At 29.2% G+C, this 19,645-nt stretch overlaps 2 protein-coding genes across 3 annotated transcripts in view; one reads left to right on the top strand and one right to left on the bottom strand.

The window, feature by feature from the left end:
* Positions 1 to 537: 537 nt before the first annotated feature.
* The window catches only part of LOC112686465, a 22,058-nt gene continuing 2,950 nt past the window's right edge, over positions 538 to 19,645 (bottom strand). The window contains exon 2 of the mRNA XM_025558745.1: positions 538 to 1,163. Coding sequence (XP_025414530.1) covers positions 538 to 1,163 — 626 coding nt within the window. The remainder of the gene's footprint in view (positions 1,164 to 19,645) is intronic.
* The window catches only part of LOC112686462 (2-hydroxyacyl-CoA lyase 1), a 7,366-nt gene continuing 1,853 nt past the window's right edge, over positions 14,133 to 19,645 (top strand). The window contains exons 1-10 of one of the 2 annotated variants that reach the window (XM_025558736.1): positions 14,133 to 14,397; positions 14,499 to 14,725; positions 14,794 to 14,975; positions 15,033 to 15,209; positions 15,272 to 15,696; positions 15,800 to 15,875; positions 16,964 to 17,053; positions 17,134 to 17,281; positions 18,617 to 18,724; positions 18,796 to 18,919. In XM_025558736.1, the coding sequence (XP_025414521.1) occupies positions 14,335 to 14,397; positions 14,499 to 14,725; positions 14,794 to 14,975; positions 15,033 to 15,209; positions 15,272 to 15,696; positions 15,800 to 15,875; positions 16,964 to 17,053; positions 17,134 to 17,281; positions 18,617 to 18,724; positions 18,796 to 18,919 (1,620 nt within the window). In that variant the 5' untranslated portion in view covers positions 14,133 to 14,334. Of the gene's footprint in view, positions 14,398 to 14,498; positions 14,726 to 14,793; positions 14,976 to 15,032; positions 15,210 to 15,271; positions 15,697 to 15,799; positions 15,876 to 16,963; positions 17,054 to 17,133; positions 17,282 to 17,792; positions 18,016 to 18,616; positions 18,725 to 18,795; positions 18,920 to 19,645 lie in introns of those variants that run through there. The other variant, XM_025558737.1, reaches the window with a different exon arrangement.

Raw genomic sequence — 19,645 nt, forward strand, 5'->3', positions numbered from 1 at the left:
GAGTATAACCTTTCGACATGGTTATAAGAGTCAATTTTTTTTTACGGTTTTCGCAATATTTTGTTTCACCAACCGACCAATAGCGACGATATGGCACATCAAACGTTCGACCACGTTTTCGTGAACAAACCATTTTACAAATAGACACGCAGATGTTCCAAATGCGGGAAGAGGTCGTTGTTGAGCCCAACAGCGAAATGCGTGAATTTCGTGACCTACTACCACCGGCTATGCAAATTGCGCCACGTCAAGCGCATGCAATCGACGACGCCTGTAGTACTTATCTTCCACCCGATTACGCGAAGCATCACATTCACGGCCTCAATTAACGTTCGTTTTTCAACTGTACAGGGCGAATCCGCGATGGTTGTATCAGTAGCACCCCGCGGCCGATCTCACGGGAAGAAGTTCCGGACGAAACCAGCACCGATACGGACGCGATAACGTCATCAGGGAGTGCGGAGACATCGTATTCGCTTGGAGTTCTAATCGCATTATATTATCGTGTGACGGATAAACTTAATTTAAATCTCGGCATTAGCCGTTACAAAATAAACATAGTCTCTCGATCCGTCGGGTTGCGAAACTTCTGACCGATTGATTTGAATTGCGGATCAACAGTACCCCGTTCGGAGTCTTGAAAAACTCGAATTTTGGTCTACTATCGAATTCGTGAATAACAGCAACTGTCTGATTGACTGTCGACAATCTTTGAAGAACTCGTCGAGGAGGATAGCGAAAACGCCGGTGGAACGCGGCCGATGACGAGCGGGTCGAGCGACATCGGACCGCGTGCGGTGGACGTGCGGCTCCGGACATTGCGGATGACGTGACAGAGCCAAACGATGCAACCGCGGTGAAGCTGAATGCCGCGTCCGTGGCGGACACGGACGGAGCGACCGCGATGAACATGGTCGAGGTGACCATGGTGGACACGGACGGAGTGACCTTGGTGCAGATGGACAGTGCTACCGCGGTGGACATGGACGGTGCGATCGTGGTAGACACGGTTGTGGTGAAGTAGCAGGATGAGGATAACGGTGCGGTCAGCACGTGGCCGAACTTGGAGGGACGCCGGACGATCACGTATGTCCATACAGTAGATGAAACGAACCCAGAGTCTTCCATCGGCCATTTGGTTGATTTGATATGAATTTCTCTGCCTATTAATAAGAAATGGCGCATAGTAAGTTTTATCGTTTGAACCGTGTAAGGATACAAATCGTATAAGTATGTGCAAGTATGTATGTTACAATTGAATACATTTTTACGGTCCGTATTTTTTATATCATTCTTTATAGCAAAATATTTCACTTTTTGTCGATTTTTTAAAATATTAAAATTAATTTTGAATACTTTTGATATAATATATCTCAATAACTTTTAGTGATCAGACAATAATTTGCTTATTTTGAAATATTTTATATTACGATATTTTATTAATACAACAAATTTAAAATAATTACCAGTTTTAACATTGTTTTCCTTGTAGTTACCTATAGGTATACCCATGTGGTGTAGGCCTTCAAGGCAGAGGCGTGACCTACTCGGTCTGCAGCGGCCGCATAATTGGCTGCATCTGAGTTGGGTCCGAAAATAATACTAGTTTTACATTTTGTACGAATTGGGTCCGTGTGAATAAAATGTTTTGTCTGATTTGGGTCCGGGCGTATCAAATGATGCGTTTGAATTGGGTCCACAGTCCACGTATTAATAATATTAAGTACGAATATGGATTAAGGACGTACTTTCTGGTAATAAAATTATTTCTTATCGTAATAAAATACATTATGAAAATAATATTTTAGATTAGGTATTTTCTGCCATTGAAATAATAATCGATGAATTATTATTAATATTATTAATCATTAAAAATTAGATGGACGACGAACGATTAAAAACGATTTAAAAAATTAGAAAAAAACATTTTTAACCATACCTGTAGTCACTGTAGATATTATTATAGACAGTACTAAGTCTGTAAAAATGGGAAGGTAAATGATTTTATGGGACCCAACTCGTACAGTAGGCTATTTTACACCGGACCTAATTAGTGAACAATCTGAATCATAGGACCCAACTAGTATGCGCCGGCATAATTAAATGATTGGTGATATTTTAATGAGCCAACAATTTTTCAAAATTAAAATTCATAAATACTCAATTTTTTTTTTTTTAAGGAAAAAATAATGGATTATTAGGAACATATTTTATTGGTATTTGCGCATCCTTAGTCTTGGTTGGACAGGAACTCCGTCAGGACAAAACTATAAAAAAAAAGTGCACCACGTAGAATACCTACCTAAAGATATTAGAACACAATAATATATATTTTTATCGTTTTTCGTAATAACTAAATAATGAGTGGTATGAAAACTTATACGTTACTATTCCTTTGATCAATAATGCAATACGCCACATATTAATAACACAAAACAATAATGTAGCACGTAAAAATCTAATGACTTTTAATATGTTATGTATTGCTAATATAAATAATAATGAAAAAACGAATTTGTAACACTTCACGTAGTTAAAACATAACCACATTTTACACGTGAGAAAGTATATTTTCTATTAATGTGGTCATTGACAGCTAACGATTCGTATTTAGTATACAAATCAATTAATAACGACAAATGCACCAACGTCCATCTAACATGGTGCATTACTATGTTTATTTTGACTATGATATTGTTTATATGTCAGTATAGCAATATGTACTAAATTTAACTTATTGCATATAATAGAAAATATAAATATATGACTCACACTTTAGATCAGTAGTCTACAACTGATGGAATGTTATCCAATCATGGGTCACATAAGCTTTAATATTAGATCGCGAAAAGTCTTCAGTTTAAAATTTAAAAAATTCATATTTGTATCCATTATAATTATATAATATAATATTATGTATGTCATATAATATCGGATAATATAATTTTCGATTATGTTATTTTGTATTTGTAGAATATACTTTATATATATTACTATATTATATATATAATATATTTAAGAATAAACATCAAATTATATAATAGTATAGGGAAATCCTGAATTCAACGATAAAACTCTTTTATCATTGTATAAGTTATATAGGGTAAAATTGTGCCAAAGTAGAGTATTTTGTGTGAAAACAGGGTCGAATATCGCACTATTTTTATTTTTATTTTTAATATTTTTTTTTGTATTACTACGTATAATAAAAATTAAATATTACTAGATAACTAGAAAAATATAAATTTTTATTTATTCTGTTGTTAAAGCACCTTTACAATAACATATATAAAGCAATTTTCATTTTTTTTCTTTTTCTTGACTAGCAAAACTAACACGGATCTTGAAAAATATATGGTAAGAAAAGTGGGTCACTTGTCATAAAGATCAAAGACTACTACTTCAGACAATCTGCGTAATATTGAAGTAAAATAATCGCCCATCTGGTTTTAGATATATAAAAATAGCTGAATTTATTATGAGTTATAGAATTCATCTATAAATAAACATATACATGATACGTATTATATCAAACAGCAATATTAGTGTGATCAGTATATATTTTGTAATAGTTATCTATACACTTATAAATATATTTTCAAAGAAACACCGTTTCGGGTGAGGCATACATAAAATATTTTCAAATTATTAAATTCATGGTTGAAAAATGCGTATTTTTTTTTTTTTAATATTTCGATGATGTTATGTCAAATTAAAAAAAAAAAATTGAGGCCAAATAATAATGAGAAAAAAACTGCAGATCATCTGACCTCTCAAACCCCTCCTTGGGTCTGGTTTTGCTTTTCATGGAAGTCGAATTCATTCAACGACAAATACTTTAATAAATTAAAAGAAAATATTTACAAAAAGTTAAAATCATATAAGTTTAAAGTAAATGAAAACCCACGAAACACGGCTCATTAAAACTAATACAATAAAACATCAATTTTAAATTTAATATATGTTGATCATGCAACGAAATAGAGAATAGAATCTCTTCTTATTTGTCATTCGATCTGTGTAGTTAATATTAATTTATATTTGGTACTAAGGAAAATGTACATGCATATGACTATGATCAGGTATGGTTACCGAGTGATGAATTGTCTACTGAAAAGCGATCAGAAAAACTTAGAATAATGATTATAATTAATATTATAATCAATGATAATTATACGAACAACTATTATCCATGCATAACATTTTCATCATGACCTTTTTTTATTGTTTAAATTTAAATTGTTATTGTTATTGGTGATATAAAATATAGGTACATTAATTATCACTTATTTTTAGTTGTATGAGTCTACCTTACTATTTTTTTTTTTTTATAAAGCAATATGCAATGTGCAAATTCAATCGTTAAATATGACTATTAGAACTAGAGTTCAATTAATGTTAAAATTAATTCCAATTTTAGAAATAGAAGAATATGAATAAAACCAATAAGCATAATTATTATCAAATATTAACAGAATAAAATTAATTATAACTAAATTGATTTCCATATTAGATAATATTAAATTGATTATATTATAATTTTTTTAATTATTTAATAATTTGTATTTTCTTTAATTTAGATTATTTTAAATAATTTACCTAGTGAACCAACTGATAATTTTTATGAATATTCTATTCAATTTAAGAACATGATACTATGTCATAGTTTTAATACAATCTGCTACTATACAAAACTGTTCAAAATTTTGTTTTTATCGAATTTAATAACATTTTTAATGTTTTTAGTACATTTTTTCAGTGCATTTTTTTAAAGCACAAGGTCGTATTTTTTAAGGATATTTTTCTTATTTTTTAAGACATTAGAATCCGTTCCCTATTTATGTATATTTAATAATTATATCATAAATCTAAACATAATATTGATTTTTTTTTATATAAAATCGTAAGAATAAAATAAATTCAGATTTCAGTAATTTAACCACAAACATTACTAATTTTGATTCAACTACACCAAAGAATCATTTTTACCTCAATGTATTAAAAATAAAAAAATCTTTTACATTTCTAAAATCTAGACTCGATTCACAGTATCATCTCGTACTTTCGTACGAAGAGATGTTTGGAATACAAAATGCCAATTACTTTTAAAAGAGAAGTGCACTAATTTTGGGATGAAAAACAGAGTTAAATCTTTTCGACACGGTGGGATACTGTATGTCCCCCTCAAAAATCTAATTTACGTTACGGTGGAAGAACAAATAATCCATATTTTAAAATATTTTTTCTGTATGAGTCGAAAAATATTAACGCTAAAATTTCAAAAGTATTGTTTTAATAGCACATTACTGATATTATTTTCTTAATATGAAACGAATATCAAATAATTTGAAGTTATCATTAACGGTTTCTTGGAATTTTATTAAATATTGATACTTAATAAATATATATTCAACTAACAAGAATAACATTTTTTGGAAAATTTTTTTCCAAGTGGTTACCACATGTTAATTTCAATAACAGCTGTCAACATACTGCAATCTAAATCGTCTTGATACATTTCAACTAGCTACTTAATTTTTTCATCGTCAAGTATATAATTGGATGATGGTAAAACAAAGTTAACATTTTAATTATAGACCTGTGAGATCAAATTCGCTGAATTAATTGGTTTATAAAATGATTTACAAATGGATTGAATAAAGATATTCTGTAATAATTTTCGAACAAATTAACCTATAAATTAACCTTCCGCTGACGTTGTAGATATAATTGGAACCTTATGAGAACTCAAAAATTTAGATTTAGAAATTAATTATATTTATTTACTCTCCTTAACATTAAAAAAAAAAACTCATTACTCAAGAAAACGAAAAATGATTAATAAAAATGTTGTAATTCTGGACAAAGTTTTATATTGGCGTTGTAAATTTTTTCAAGTAATGAACATATTTCAAATGTGATGGACGTTTACGTTTTGATATTTGTTCCGTAACATACACCTAAAGCGAACCCATGGTTCATCGCCACGAGCCACTTTGCTTTGTAAACAGTCATTGAATGTTCATACGATACACGCATATATTCATAGCTTACATACATGTGCACCGAACCGATAAACGAGACGAAATGTTAACATCGTGTATAGCTCTTACCCATTTCCAACGAATCACCTCACATTTCCAATATAACCAGATTTTTCATGGCTTTCAAAAGCTCATCATATGCATCCACAAATGAGCCATCCTTTACCGGTCGGTTACCTCTATTCAAAGTTCTATCATTTCCCAAAAGTATATCTCTCTTCCACATCCTAGTACACCATCAATTGTAGTCCTACACTCTCCAAAACCTTACACTTCCAGACAAGATCACATTTTACAAATCAAAAGAACAGCTACTATGTGACTTCAAATTATCAACGAGCTGTTGCACTTACTAGATGGTTACCGATAAACTTAACTCTATAACTTCACTAACCTCGCAATTCAACTGCCGAATCTTCAGCTACCGCACGGTTCCAAATATTAATTTAGTTTCACCTCTAGGCAGTTGATTACCGACGAATGTAGCTCTGTAGTATCACGAAAGTCCTAAAGGTCGTAAATTTCGAATATTAGTTGAAATATAAGTAAAATATAAGTTATAATATATTATAATTGTAGTATTTTTACATATAAAAAATTTGATTAAAATTAATAATAGTTTCTATAAAATTGATTGTTATTTTTTTTTTTTTTTTAAATAATTGACGATCCAACATAAAATTAAGGATTTTTTAACGTTCCTTGGTTGTTTACTACTATTCAAAAACTATTGAATGATAATATTATTTTTTATAATTTTTTTGTACACATTTTATTATTTAAGTAATTGAAATATAATACGCTTTTTAAGTTAGACGGCGCACTGCGTAGGCAATTCAAGGGCTTTGTTGGTTTTTTTTATATTTTGGTTAAATTTCGTTTGCAATTCTGTATATGCACATTTATGTATTGGCGAGTTCATTGTTATTTAATATTGGTTATACATATATTCGAAAGCTTTCTACTAGTCATTTTAAATCTTATACAGATATAAACAAAGCTCAATAGTTGAACAATAAAATATTTAAATAATAAACAATAAAAAAGCTTTTGGTAATTGAAACCTCTATTCGTCCAAGAAAAATTGCATTTATATATTCGAGTTCATATTAGTTAAAAGATATTTAATTTAAATATATAAAAATATTCTACTTTTTATTTGTAAGTATAAATGTTTTGTTTTGATTCGCAACAATTATTTTCGCATTTTTATTTTTTTTTTTCTGACAAAACTAATGCTACTCTTCTGGTAATTTTAAAAACTACTTTAATTATTTTTTCTATCATCTAGTTTTGATAAAAATCTTATTCTAATAACTTTTCACAAAACTACCAAAAATGTATTTTTCGTTGTATAGATCGGTGTCAACACACAACCACAACTCTTAATTATAAACAATTAAACGTGGTATTAACACTAACACTGTTATCGATATGTGCTTTAAGTTATCAATCCGTTTGACCGAGCTACACTGAATAGCAAAGTTTCTATAACTTCTTATAACATTTTTCTTTGGGATAAATCCTTTTTTTAGTGATAATGTAATACGTAAACTTATTGACGAAAAAATAATTCATCCTTTCTTTATTGATTTTATGCTTGTATATAATAATAGAATTATATATAATTCCAATTCATGCTTAAATTAAATTATTTATTCACCGTAAGAATACGTATTTATCATAAGCATGCGCGCATTTGTATTTCAGGAGGGCCTGCAATAATTTTGGGCCCTATCTCAACAAAATGTGTAAGTATATTTAATAAATTATAATGTATACATAATTAAATAAACATAACTTTAATGTTTTATTTAATACAGTGGTATTTTAGTCCCTATGAATATATTTTTCTTGAATCTCGTAAATTTTTCTCAGATTGCTTATATTATATGATACGTATTTTGTAGTCAATTGAAGCCCGTTTTATTTTAATAATACATTTTTACACGAACATTTAGAAATTGTCCAATTAGAAAACATGATTTAAGTATTCTAATCAAATATTTTAAAATAAATTACATTTAATCCGAGCAACATTAATTAAAATACGGGTTCCTTACTTTTAGACATAATTATAAAAAATTATCTACTTGTATACACTCGGATGCTGTTATTTTGCCCGCTGTTTAGAGGTTTTATTAGTTGAGGTATAATTGTATTTCAGAAGTTAGAATTTACACAGAAGCGAATGTAAGCAGCATTATTTATTTATGTAGTTATGATAAATTTACAAAAATTGAGTGCATAAAATTAATTTTTTTCGTTAACGCCTGTATATTAACGTTACACTTAAAAAATAAATGTACACAGAAATGAGTGTGAGTATTATGTACTTCAATATTATGTACATTTACCTACTATTACATGAAAAATTAATGAACTTGTATTTTATGTGTAAATTTAAATGGCGACGTTAGTTGAAATTTAAAAACATTTTTTATACTGTAGGGCTACATTTACAGCATTTCAAGGGATGTCTGAACATGAATAAGAAATCCATCTACGATAAATCAAAGGCTACTAATTTAACAATAGTACGACTTCGATCCAAATCGGTGGACGACGATGGAGTGCAATGATCCTAAGAACTATTATCGATAAATTTATGTCAAGAATATATGTTGCATATTATATCAGGGGCGTATTTATCGGGGGGGGGGGGGGCTGAGGGGGCCTGAGTCCCCTCTTAAATGAAAAAAACCATTGCTAAAGATTGTCATTTTTAACATGAATATGTCTTAATGCTGGAGGTTTCCGAAAATTTGTCGTGACACTGAGAATCTTGCTTATGCGATAATTTAAAATTCTATACTTATAAAATATGTTTATTCTTTTAAGAAAATATGTGATGAATTTTGAGTGACTCTAATAAAAAATTTGTTTATTACAATGTAGTTTTTATACTTTTAAAAATTAATAAATCATTAAATAAATTACGTTTCTTATTTTTCTGATAGTGTGAAGACTGTCGAGAAGTCTTATAGTATTATAGTAATGTTTTTCGTAATAGTATGCTTCCTCCTTCCCTTCCACCCAAAAATCAAATACATAATCGGCTCCCTCCGAAATTGAAAACCTCTATACGGCACTGTATTATATTATATAATATATATATATATATAGTTTTCGGCCGATATAAATTGCTTACAGAACGAATCTAGAGGCTAAGTAAAATTATTGAACAGCCAATATTTAATAATAATTTTAAAATGATTTTCATAAATTGAATAAATAAAAATGAATAAATAAATTTAATTTAATTCAGTTAACAAGAGTATAACCTTTCGACATGGTTATAAGAGTCAATTTTTTTTTACGGTTTTCGCAATATTTTGTTTCACCAACCGACCAATAGCGACGATATGGCACATCAAACGTTCGACCACGTTTTCGTGAACAAACCATTTTACAAATAGACACGCAGATATTCCAAATGCGGGAAGAGGTCGTTGTTGAGCCCAACAGCGAAATGCGTGAATTTCGTGACCTACTACCACCGGCTATGCAAATTGCGCCACGTCAAGCGCATGCAATCGACGACGCCTGTAGTACTTATCTTCCGCCCGATTTCAAAGAGCACCACATTCACGGCCTCAATTAACGTTCGTCTTTCAACTGTACAGGGCGAATCCGCGATGGTTGTATCAGTAGACACCCCGCGGCCGATCTCACGGGAAGAGGTTCCGGTCGAAACCAGAGCCGGTACGGACGCGATAACGTCATCAGGGAGTTAAAGTCATCGGAAATCCAATCACCAAGAGCAGGTATATCGGATAAACGTATTTTAAATCTTGGCATTAGCCGTCAAAAACATGCATAGTCACTCGATCCGTCGGGTGCCACGATTCCTGACCAATTGATTCAAATCACGGATCAACAGTGCCCCGTTCGGAGTATTGAAAAACTTGAATCGTAGTCTACTGTAGAATTTGTGAATACGTTACTCTTTCTCCCGCGCCTACGTTCACACGCTATCGCACAGCATTCGCCAATCGTTTTGTACGCTGTGCAGATCCCGACACCGAGATGACTGGGTTGCGACACCTTTCGATCGGCAAATGGAATCGCATGCCTAACAGTCCCACGCAACACCGATGTCGGTTGGGTCATGTTACGCGAAGAACGGAGAAGACCAGAGAATTGCTCAAGAGATTTTTCTCGGCACGCCTCCTATAGCAGCAACGGCTGTCGATGATCCTCGAAAGATAGTGGAAATTAGTATGCGAATTCACACTTCGATAAATAAGGATTTCAAGAGCCATTTGATTGATTTGATATGAATCACTTTGTTTATTAATAAGACCTGGAAGCATATTAAGTATTATCAATTTAACCGTACAAGGATACAATTCGTACAAGTTTGTACAAGTATATATGTTACGATTGAATACATTTTTTAAGTCCGTATTTTAACTATCATTCGTTACGGCAAAATATTTCACTTTTTTCGATTTTCGAAAATGTTAAAATTACCTTTTGAATACTTTTGATGAAATATATCTCAATAGCTTATAATATTTTATACAGTCATTTTTTTATTTTGAAATATTTTATAATACGATATTTTATTAATACAACAAATTTTAAATATTTATCAGTCTTAAAATATATTCCTTGTACATAGTTACTTATAGGTATACCCATGTGGAGTAGGCTTTCGAGGCAGATGCGTGACCTATTTAGTCTGCAGCGGCAGCGTTATTTAATTATTGGTGATACTTTAATTAGCAGAAAATATTTCAACATTTTAAAGTCATAAATACGTACTGTTTACTTTTTTTTTTTTTTTTAAAAAAAAGAGAAAAAGAGAAAAAGAATGAATTATTAGGAACATATTTTATTACTATTTGCGCATCCGTATTCTTAGTCGGACACATATATACTCTGTCGGGACAAAACTATAAAAAAAAAAGTGTACCACGTATATCATCCACCTAATGCCATTAGAACACAATAATATATTTTGTTGTCATTTTTCATAATAGCTAAATAATGGGTTGTATGAAAACATACGCTACTTTTCCTTTGGTTAATAATGTAATACGCCACGTATTACCAATACAAAACGATAATGTAACACGTAAAAATCTAATTACGTGTAATATGCCATGTGTTGCTTATATAAATAATAATGAAAAACGTATTTGTAATGTTTCACGTAGTTAAAAAATCAATAAATTACTCGTATATATTGTTTCTTAGAGAACTACAATGTACACGAGCGAACGTATATTTTCTACTAATGTGTGGTCATTGACAGCTAACGATTCGTATTTAGCTACAAATCAATTAATAACGACAAATGCATGAACGTCCATCTAACACCTTCATGGAATCAGCTACAGAAGGCCATCCATTAACATATACAAGGAATCCGGATCGACACTAAATCCAAGACGTACCCAGCCGTTTAGTACGCAAGATCGGCTAATATCGGTCATCGTCATAGTTTTAACTCCGTTGATTTTTCTAAATATTAAATAGAATACCGACAATACCGTAAAAATACTCTTTTCAACTACATTTATTGAACTTGTCCCAGTCTTAACACTTAGTACTGAACATTAATGCGGCACCGTTGAACACGCTACAATACGTACAATAGCAGGTCCACTTTTTAAATACTCATCCAGTAACAGACACCGTTTAGCATAATATATTGCCAGCTAATCAATGTTGTTGATCAACCGAGTAAAACACTTGATAGGTAGATAGATTTAATTCGAAGAAACCCTAAAGTTATAGAAGAATTATTTGTAGTTACCGGATCAATGAAATTACCCTTCATAATTTCATACCCAATGTTGTGAAACTGTTTTGCCCCAGAAAATGCATACCGATTTCAGAAAACGAACAGAAGAACCATGAATCGTTTAATAAAATATTTCCACGTCTGTGGGATAAGAATTGAAAAGTAGTTATTTTTCAAAATGTATACGTATTTTTTTGAACTCTATAACATCAACATCAGTTTCCGAATTCAAATGCTATATTCATTTTAATACATAAACTATGAGTGCTTGAAATGGACTGAAACTTACTATAGTTTAAAAGTTCCGGTTTGAGAAAAATATTAAAAAAAAAAAATTGCCATTTGGTTTGACGTTTCTGACAGTATCGCAATCCAAAAATACTAATATTATCAAATTTTCTTTCGAAAAAATATAATAAAATACAAAATTTTTATTTTTGTAGAAGTCCGAAAGGCTTGCTATTAATAATAATGTAAATGAAATTACTGGAATAAATCATTATTAAATATTTATGGACAAATTATATTATTTATATCACCAATCGACAAAAAATCAAAATAAGTTAGACAAGTAGCAAGTTCTTTAGAAAATAAATTATAAAAATTGGAAGAATTTTATTAGTTACATTGGGTTGTGTCTAGTAAACGAACTATAAATGCTGTCATAAATCATTTGACTCTTTATAAACGTTTTAAATCTAATTCAACGGGTATGACAATGGATTCAAAAGAATGAAACACATATAACAACATACAATAATGATCTCCAGCGTTGAATTTTATTAGTACTTATGATGCAATGGCAGACGCTTTAGATGGACTTTAACTAGGAACCTTAACGAAATGTTTGCAAAGGTATTGTAACACTTTTATAGAAGCCGATAAAACTATTATAATAAAAATAAGAGTATTTAATTCGATTATAAGGGAACTTGTACATAAACTAACAGACACTTTACAAGTGATTGAATTTAATATTTATAAAAATTTTCTCATTTTTCCCACAGATTAATGTAAGTCAACTATACACAGGTTTGATAAATAATTCAAAAAATTGAATGATAATAACTAATTCCTCACATTTATACAATCAATATGAAAAATATCAGCATGAGAACACAGATACGTGAACAACATTGAAGTCGTACACAACGTTGAAGTCGAAAATATTCACTTTGGGGATGATAAAATATACTACTTGTGTTGCCACTTTCAATTGAACGAAGACAATATTATATTGTTCGGTGTTTTTAAATATACAAATTGGAAGGAAGACAAGGAAAAATTCCGGCCGACTTAAATATATTTTTTTTTTAAACCCTTAGCTACTATGCCTATGCATACGAGTAAAAACCCCTCTGATCCTCATTAAATATTAATACAGTTTTTGCATTTTCATTCGTTAATTGTGTAGGCCCTCCGTTCACTGAATTTTATCCTGAAAATATGTACGCACACATGGTAAGCCAGAGGTAGACATTCAACTGATAATACTGCAAATCGCAAATATGAAAAAATGACAAAAAATACCTACGTAGCATTATGAAAATTATTAAAAATCATTACATTTTAACTGTATAGTTAAAATGTTTATATTATTTATTCGTTATGTATTTAATTGATTACATTTTATTTTTAAGGAAACACCAATTAATATAATTAAAATTTAATATTAGGATTATCCGCATAATAATCTTATGAGTTCCGCTTCATAAATTTTCCATTTCAAGCACTGAGATTATCGTTCATCAACGGTAAGAAACGACGAACCGAAATAATCTGTCGCGTAAACGTGTATATACTTGATGAAGAAGTGCAACTAGGAATTTTTACGCCCAGGGAAAACGTTAAATTTACGCCCTATCTTAGACCAATAATCAAATACTATTCTCAAGAATTTTTTTCTTATAATTAATATACAATCATACTTATTGAGTTTATACCTAATATCATCAGTATTTAACAAAGTTAAAAATATCAAATTATTTGCTAATAATTACAAAAATTACCTCTAAAATTGTACGCCCGAGGATGAATCCTCGTCTTCCACCCCCTAGTTGAGCCCCTGACCTGATGTATTTTAAATTCTTCACGATTAACACTTGCATGTACGAAATTATTCAAAGTGTAATCCATAGAGTAATTTAGAGGTGCCGTTTTTTCTAAAAAGTGAAGAAAATAATGCAGACGCATTTTACAGTACAACCATTTCATATTTATGCTATAACCCGGCACTTTCGTTTATCACTTTATCAGTTGGTTACTGGTTTTTACTGTGTTTTTGTTGTTATCACTATTGTTTATCTCTGATCGTCGAATAATAATAACAACAATTACAATAGATAATAGTAATTATTGTTGCTGCCAAATAACGATAATTATTTTTCATTTCCTGTTTTTATTAAACAGTATCGAGCATAACGTTTCCGTCATTACTGATGCGATTTTCTCGGGCAACCGGTGATCAGCGTTTTTCATTTTTTTCCCTCTGCTCTCGTACCTGTTTGTTGTTAGACAAGAATTCCTGTCCCCAATATGTCCAATGAACCGGAGAACATCGACGGCAATAACATTCTCGCCCAATCGTTGAAATGCCAGGTTAGTAAATAGGTCAACTAGGTACCTTGGTCTTCTCCTTGATAACTATAGTAATAATAAAGATAATATTATGGTGACGACTTCGTCTCGTTTTCAATTAGGGAGTTGAATTCGTTTTTGGCATCGTTGGCATACCAGTTGTCGAATTCAGCATGGCCTTACAACGAGTAGGTCTAAAGTATATCGGCATGCGCAATGAACAAGCAGCCGTGTACGCCGCTCAAGCAATTGGTTATCTCACTCGTACGCCTGGAGTATGTCTAGTCGTGTCAGGCCCAGGGTTACTTCACGTTACCGCCGGGATGGCAAACGCTCAAATAAACTGTTGGTCCGTGTTGCACAGTGTTAACACAACATAATTTTCACAAACCTTTTTCTAATTGTTGCATTTTTAAGGCCTTTATTGGTGATTGCTGGTTCTTGTGCAGAAGATCATGAAGGGATTGGTGGTTTTCAAGAATGCAATCAAGTTGAACTGAGCCGGCCATATTGTAAGTACAGCGCAAGACCTCCAAGTGCTGTTCTTATACCAGTTCATGTTGAAAAAGCAATACGTTATGCTACTTACGGCAGACCAGGTGATACAACTCTTTTTCTATAAGAATTACAATATTTATATTTCACTACGATTTTAGGTGCATCGTATTTAGACTTTCCTGCTAATCTATTATCTGCTCAAGTCCCTGAGGACAAAGTGGTTAACAAACCATCAGTCCCATTACCTCCAATGATTTTCCCTGATATTAAAAATATTAAATTGGCTTCCGAAGACTTAATGAATGCCAAAAGTCCTTTAGTTATTATAGGCAAAGGTAAGAAATCAAAATGCGCATTTTTATTGAATATGTATTACCAAATTTATTATGATGTTTAGGTGCCGCCTATGGTCATGCAGAATATGTTGTTAGAAATTTTATCAGTCAATTTGAATTACCATTTCTAGCTACACCAATGGGTAAAGGTGTAGTACCTGATGACCATCCTCTGTGTGTAGCATCTGCACGTACATATGCCTTGCAAAATGCTGATGTTGTATTTTTACTCGGTGCACGGTTAAATTGGATTCTACATTTTGGTAAACCACCTAGGTTTAATTCTAATGTGAAGTTCATACAGATTGACATTAGTCCTGAAGAATTACATAATAGTCAACAAGCTAGCGTTGCTATTCAAGCGGATATGCATGCTGCAGTGGATGCATTAAATGTTTATTTGGTAGAAAAAAAATGGCAATGTACGAGAAAAGATTGGTTGAATCAACTCAAAGAAAAGTGTTTAAAAAATAAAAAATATGTAGAAGTAAGTCATATTTTCAGAAATATGATGTTCAAGAAATAGTTTTTATTTATACAAATTTATTCTGTCTAGCTAAGTTTAATAATATTTTTTTAATTCATTTCAGTCAATGATGAAAGATACATCTGTTCCTTTGAACTACTATACAGTTTTTCACCATATTTATGATAGCATTCCAAAAGGTTAGTTTTATTGATAACAATTAATTTTTTAAATAAATATTAAATTACACAAATCATATATTTTTTTGATGCAATAATTCTTGTTGTATTAAATTTTAAACCCAATTATGTATAAAATATGGGTTTTATAGCAGGGAAAAGAAGAGTTTTTATTTATGATACTTATTTATGACTATTTCTTTAATTTTATCTTAAATATAACGTCTTTATTTATTGAAATTTAATATTTTATAAAACCATTATTATTATTATTTATTAAATTTCTACACTTGGAACTATTTAATAGTGCTTATTTGAATCAATGATTATTTAATTGATGAATACTTTGCACATCACTGTCTAAGTAAAATAATTAACTTATTTATATTATTAGTTTGTAATTTTTATCATTTTTTTTCTATGGTTTTTTTGAGTTAAAAGTAAAATTAATTAATATATTAAAATAATATAACATTTATGGAATTATTACTTATCATGTTTTAATTTGAAAAATAACATTCTTTTATATTTAAATTAAGTATTTTATAAATATTTTATTTTGTTTTAATAATTGCAAATCCTTAACTCATAATTTTTTAATACATTATTCATTATAATACATCTGGAATTAGAAATTAAACTTGAATTAAAATTTTGTATATTAGTACTTTTAAATATTAAATGTTAGAACTACTGAACTCTTCTATATTTTACCATAAAGTTTCTTTATACTTTTGCATGAATACAATAAATCAATATATTATGATTATCTATGTTATATGAAAATTAATATTTTCACAATAAAACAATGTTATTTTGTTTCCTATTATGTTTATTCAACTAACTGACCTTTAATATATTTAAAATATTGTTGTGGCTTTAAAATATGACTAATTAATTCCTCAATAATGAAATATATTTTATATTTAAATTATTTTAATTTTTAAGTAAAGTTTTTATTTTAATTTTTTTTCATATGATGCATCTACTCCATTATAAAGGCATTAAACATTTTATTTTAAAAACCATAATAATTACAACATTTCTAAAATTTACCATATTGGATTACACATTTTCAAACATGTACTAGTAAATTTTATTTTTTGCAGATTGTATTATTGTGAGCGAAGGAGCTAATACTATGGACATAGGTAGAGCTGTATTATTAAATAATTTACCTAGACATAGACTTGATGCTGGTAATACTTAATTACTATTACATAATATTTAATTAATATTTAAGGGTGGTCTCTAAATATTATTAATTTGTGATGTTTAGGAACCTTTGGTACTATGGGAGTTGGATTAGGATTTGCAATTGCTGCAGCCATATGGTGTCAGAAATATGAACCTGGAAAACGAGTCTTATGCATTGAAGGCGATTCAGCATTTGGATTTTCTGGAATGGAAGTAGAAACAATGGTCAGGTCTGTCCTATAAATATTTTTAGTTTTTGTAATGAAACTTTATTCTGTCTATTAACATTTTAAAGATACTTGGAGTATAAAATTGACATTTTTCATACAATTAAAATAATAATAAATAATAACTTTACATTTATTTTTAAAATCATCTGTTTAGTAAACTAAATATATTTTTATTTTATAATATAATATTTTTGGATTATTGCTTTATAATTAATATTTTATTAGTACATGTAATATAATTATTGGATTATAGATAGAGATTCTTGAAATCACAAAATTTTAATATTTTAGAAGTTTTAAAAAATTAAGTAAAAATATTTATTAAAAAAAAAAAAAAAAAAAAAAACTATAAAATTCTAACTAAAAAATCAAACAAAATAAAAATAAATCTTCACTTTCAAGACTTTAAGGATTTTATGGATTTTCTAAGGGATTTTTCTGAAAAATAAAATGTAAACTGTTCTCTTTGTTCTTGATTATTCTGACGTTTGACACTCAGTTTTATTTTCAGCGTTGGAATATCTTTGTTAACCCTACATCAATGCCTTGGATGACGACGAACTACGTGACAATGTAGATTATAATTAATTTTAATTTTAATTTTATCAAAAACAATTTGGTTGGACAAAACTATTAAAACGTAAAAGAAAACTGGTCACATAAGTGAAAATAATCAGAAAAATTGCTGAAAAAAGCAAAAAAAAAAAGCACTCAAATTTCATAATTGTACGTGTTATAACTTGACATACACTTCTATAGCACTCTGCTACATTTTAAGTCATTCCCTAAAAATAAGTAAATGCTTTAACTCCCGAACCCTGATTATAATAAAGGATTTTATGGATTGATATAATAATTTTATTAGATCACTATTTTTATATTTTAAAACTTATTATATAATATTATGTATATTGATATATTCAATATAATAAATAGATATAGCAGAAGTCAGTTCTCCGATTTACAAAACAAAAAAAATTGCAAAAAATGAATTTACCATTGTAAGTTTGTATGTGTATCGCGAGTAAATGAACATTGACACACACTACCCACATGTATAACGATCACAGCACAAGGCCTACTAATCGTACCAACAATAAGACCTGCTGCCATTGTTATCAGTGCAGCTTAAAATTCATATTTGTGGATGCACATCGAAAACAAGATAGCAGGAACTGATTTTTGCTATACACTCTATAATATTATATTATTTAATATGTAATTTGTGATATCAAAAAATAATATAGAAGTGAATATTATATTTTAATTCTTAATTAATTTAAAAAAATTATTGTTGGTATGAATAAAATAAAAAGTATTTTTAATTTTTTACAGGTATAAATTACCAATAGTAATCATTGTTGTTAATAACAATGGCATATATGGAGGTGTGGATGAGGAAACATGGAAATTAGTACAAGATTCTGATAATTTGGCTGAAATGTATGTTATTGAATTATATGTAAATATAATTCAACTATTATGTTACTGATATCATTTTGATTTTCTTTCAGTATTCCTCCCAATTGCTTTTCTGTAAATATTCATTATGAGAATATACTGACTCTATTTGGTCGCAAGGGACATTTCTGCACGACAGTTGAACAAGTTTCTAATGCTGTAAAAGAAGCTTTTATGGTAATACTCTTATCCATTATCAATAATGTAAAAAATAAACTAAACTATAATGAATCAAATATGTATACAACATTGTATTAATCAATCCAAGATAATATTTTATATTTATAAACAAGATAATATTTTATATTTATAAACTTAATAATAATAATTTAATCAAATATTAAATTTTTTTTATATTGACTATTCAATAATATAAACTAACATGGTTGTAGAATATAGTAATATTTTTGATATTAATTTGGTCCTTAAATCAGTTTTTAATTTTTAAGGATTTTTAACAACATATTTTTAGAACATATAACATATATTTAGAAATTAAAGTCAAAACTTTTTGAAGAATTAAATAAAACACAGTTTACATGACTTATTTCAATTGTATGACAAATAATATTCTTTTTGATTAAATATACATAATGTAATAATCAATAGTACTATTACTTACATTACAATTATAAAAATATAAAGAATAATAAAATAAATTATTAAATGGTTAACACTTGTAAATTAATATATAAGTAAATAGTCACAATTTTACTTTGTATATACCTGATAATTAGAGCCCGGATTTATATGCATTTAAAAATTGTCAAATATGATGCAAATATGCAAAGGAAATATCTAAATATGCAATATATACGCTATGCTTTATAAAAGCTACACTTTATAAAATGTGTTTTTTTTTTAAAACCACATTTTTATACCAAATAAAATTCTAAATATTTT

The sequence above is a fragment of the Sipha flava genome, unplaced genomic scaffold (assembly GCF_003268045.1).
Source record: "Sipha flava isolate LNK unplaced genomic scaffold, YSA_version1 309_pilon_pilon, whole genome shotgun sequence".
NCBI classification, from domain to species: domain Eukaryota; kingdom Metazoa; phylum Arthropoda; class Insecta; order Hemiptera; family Aphididae; genus Sipha; species Sipha flava.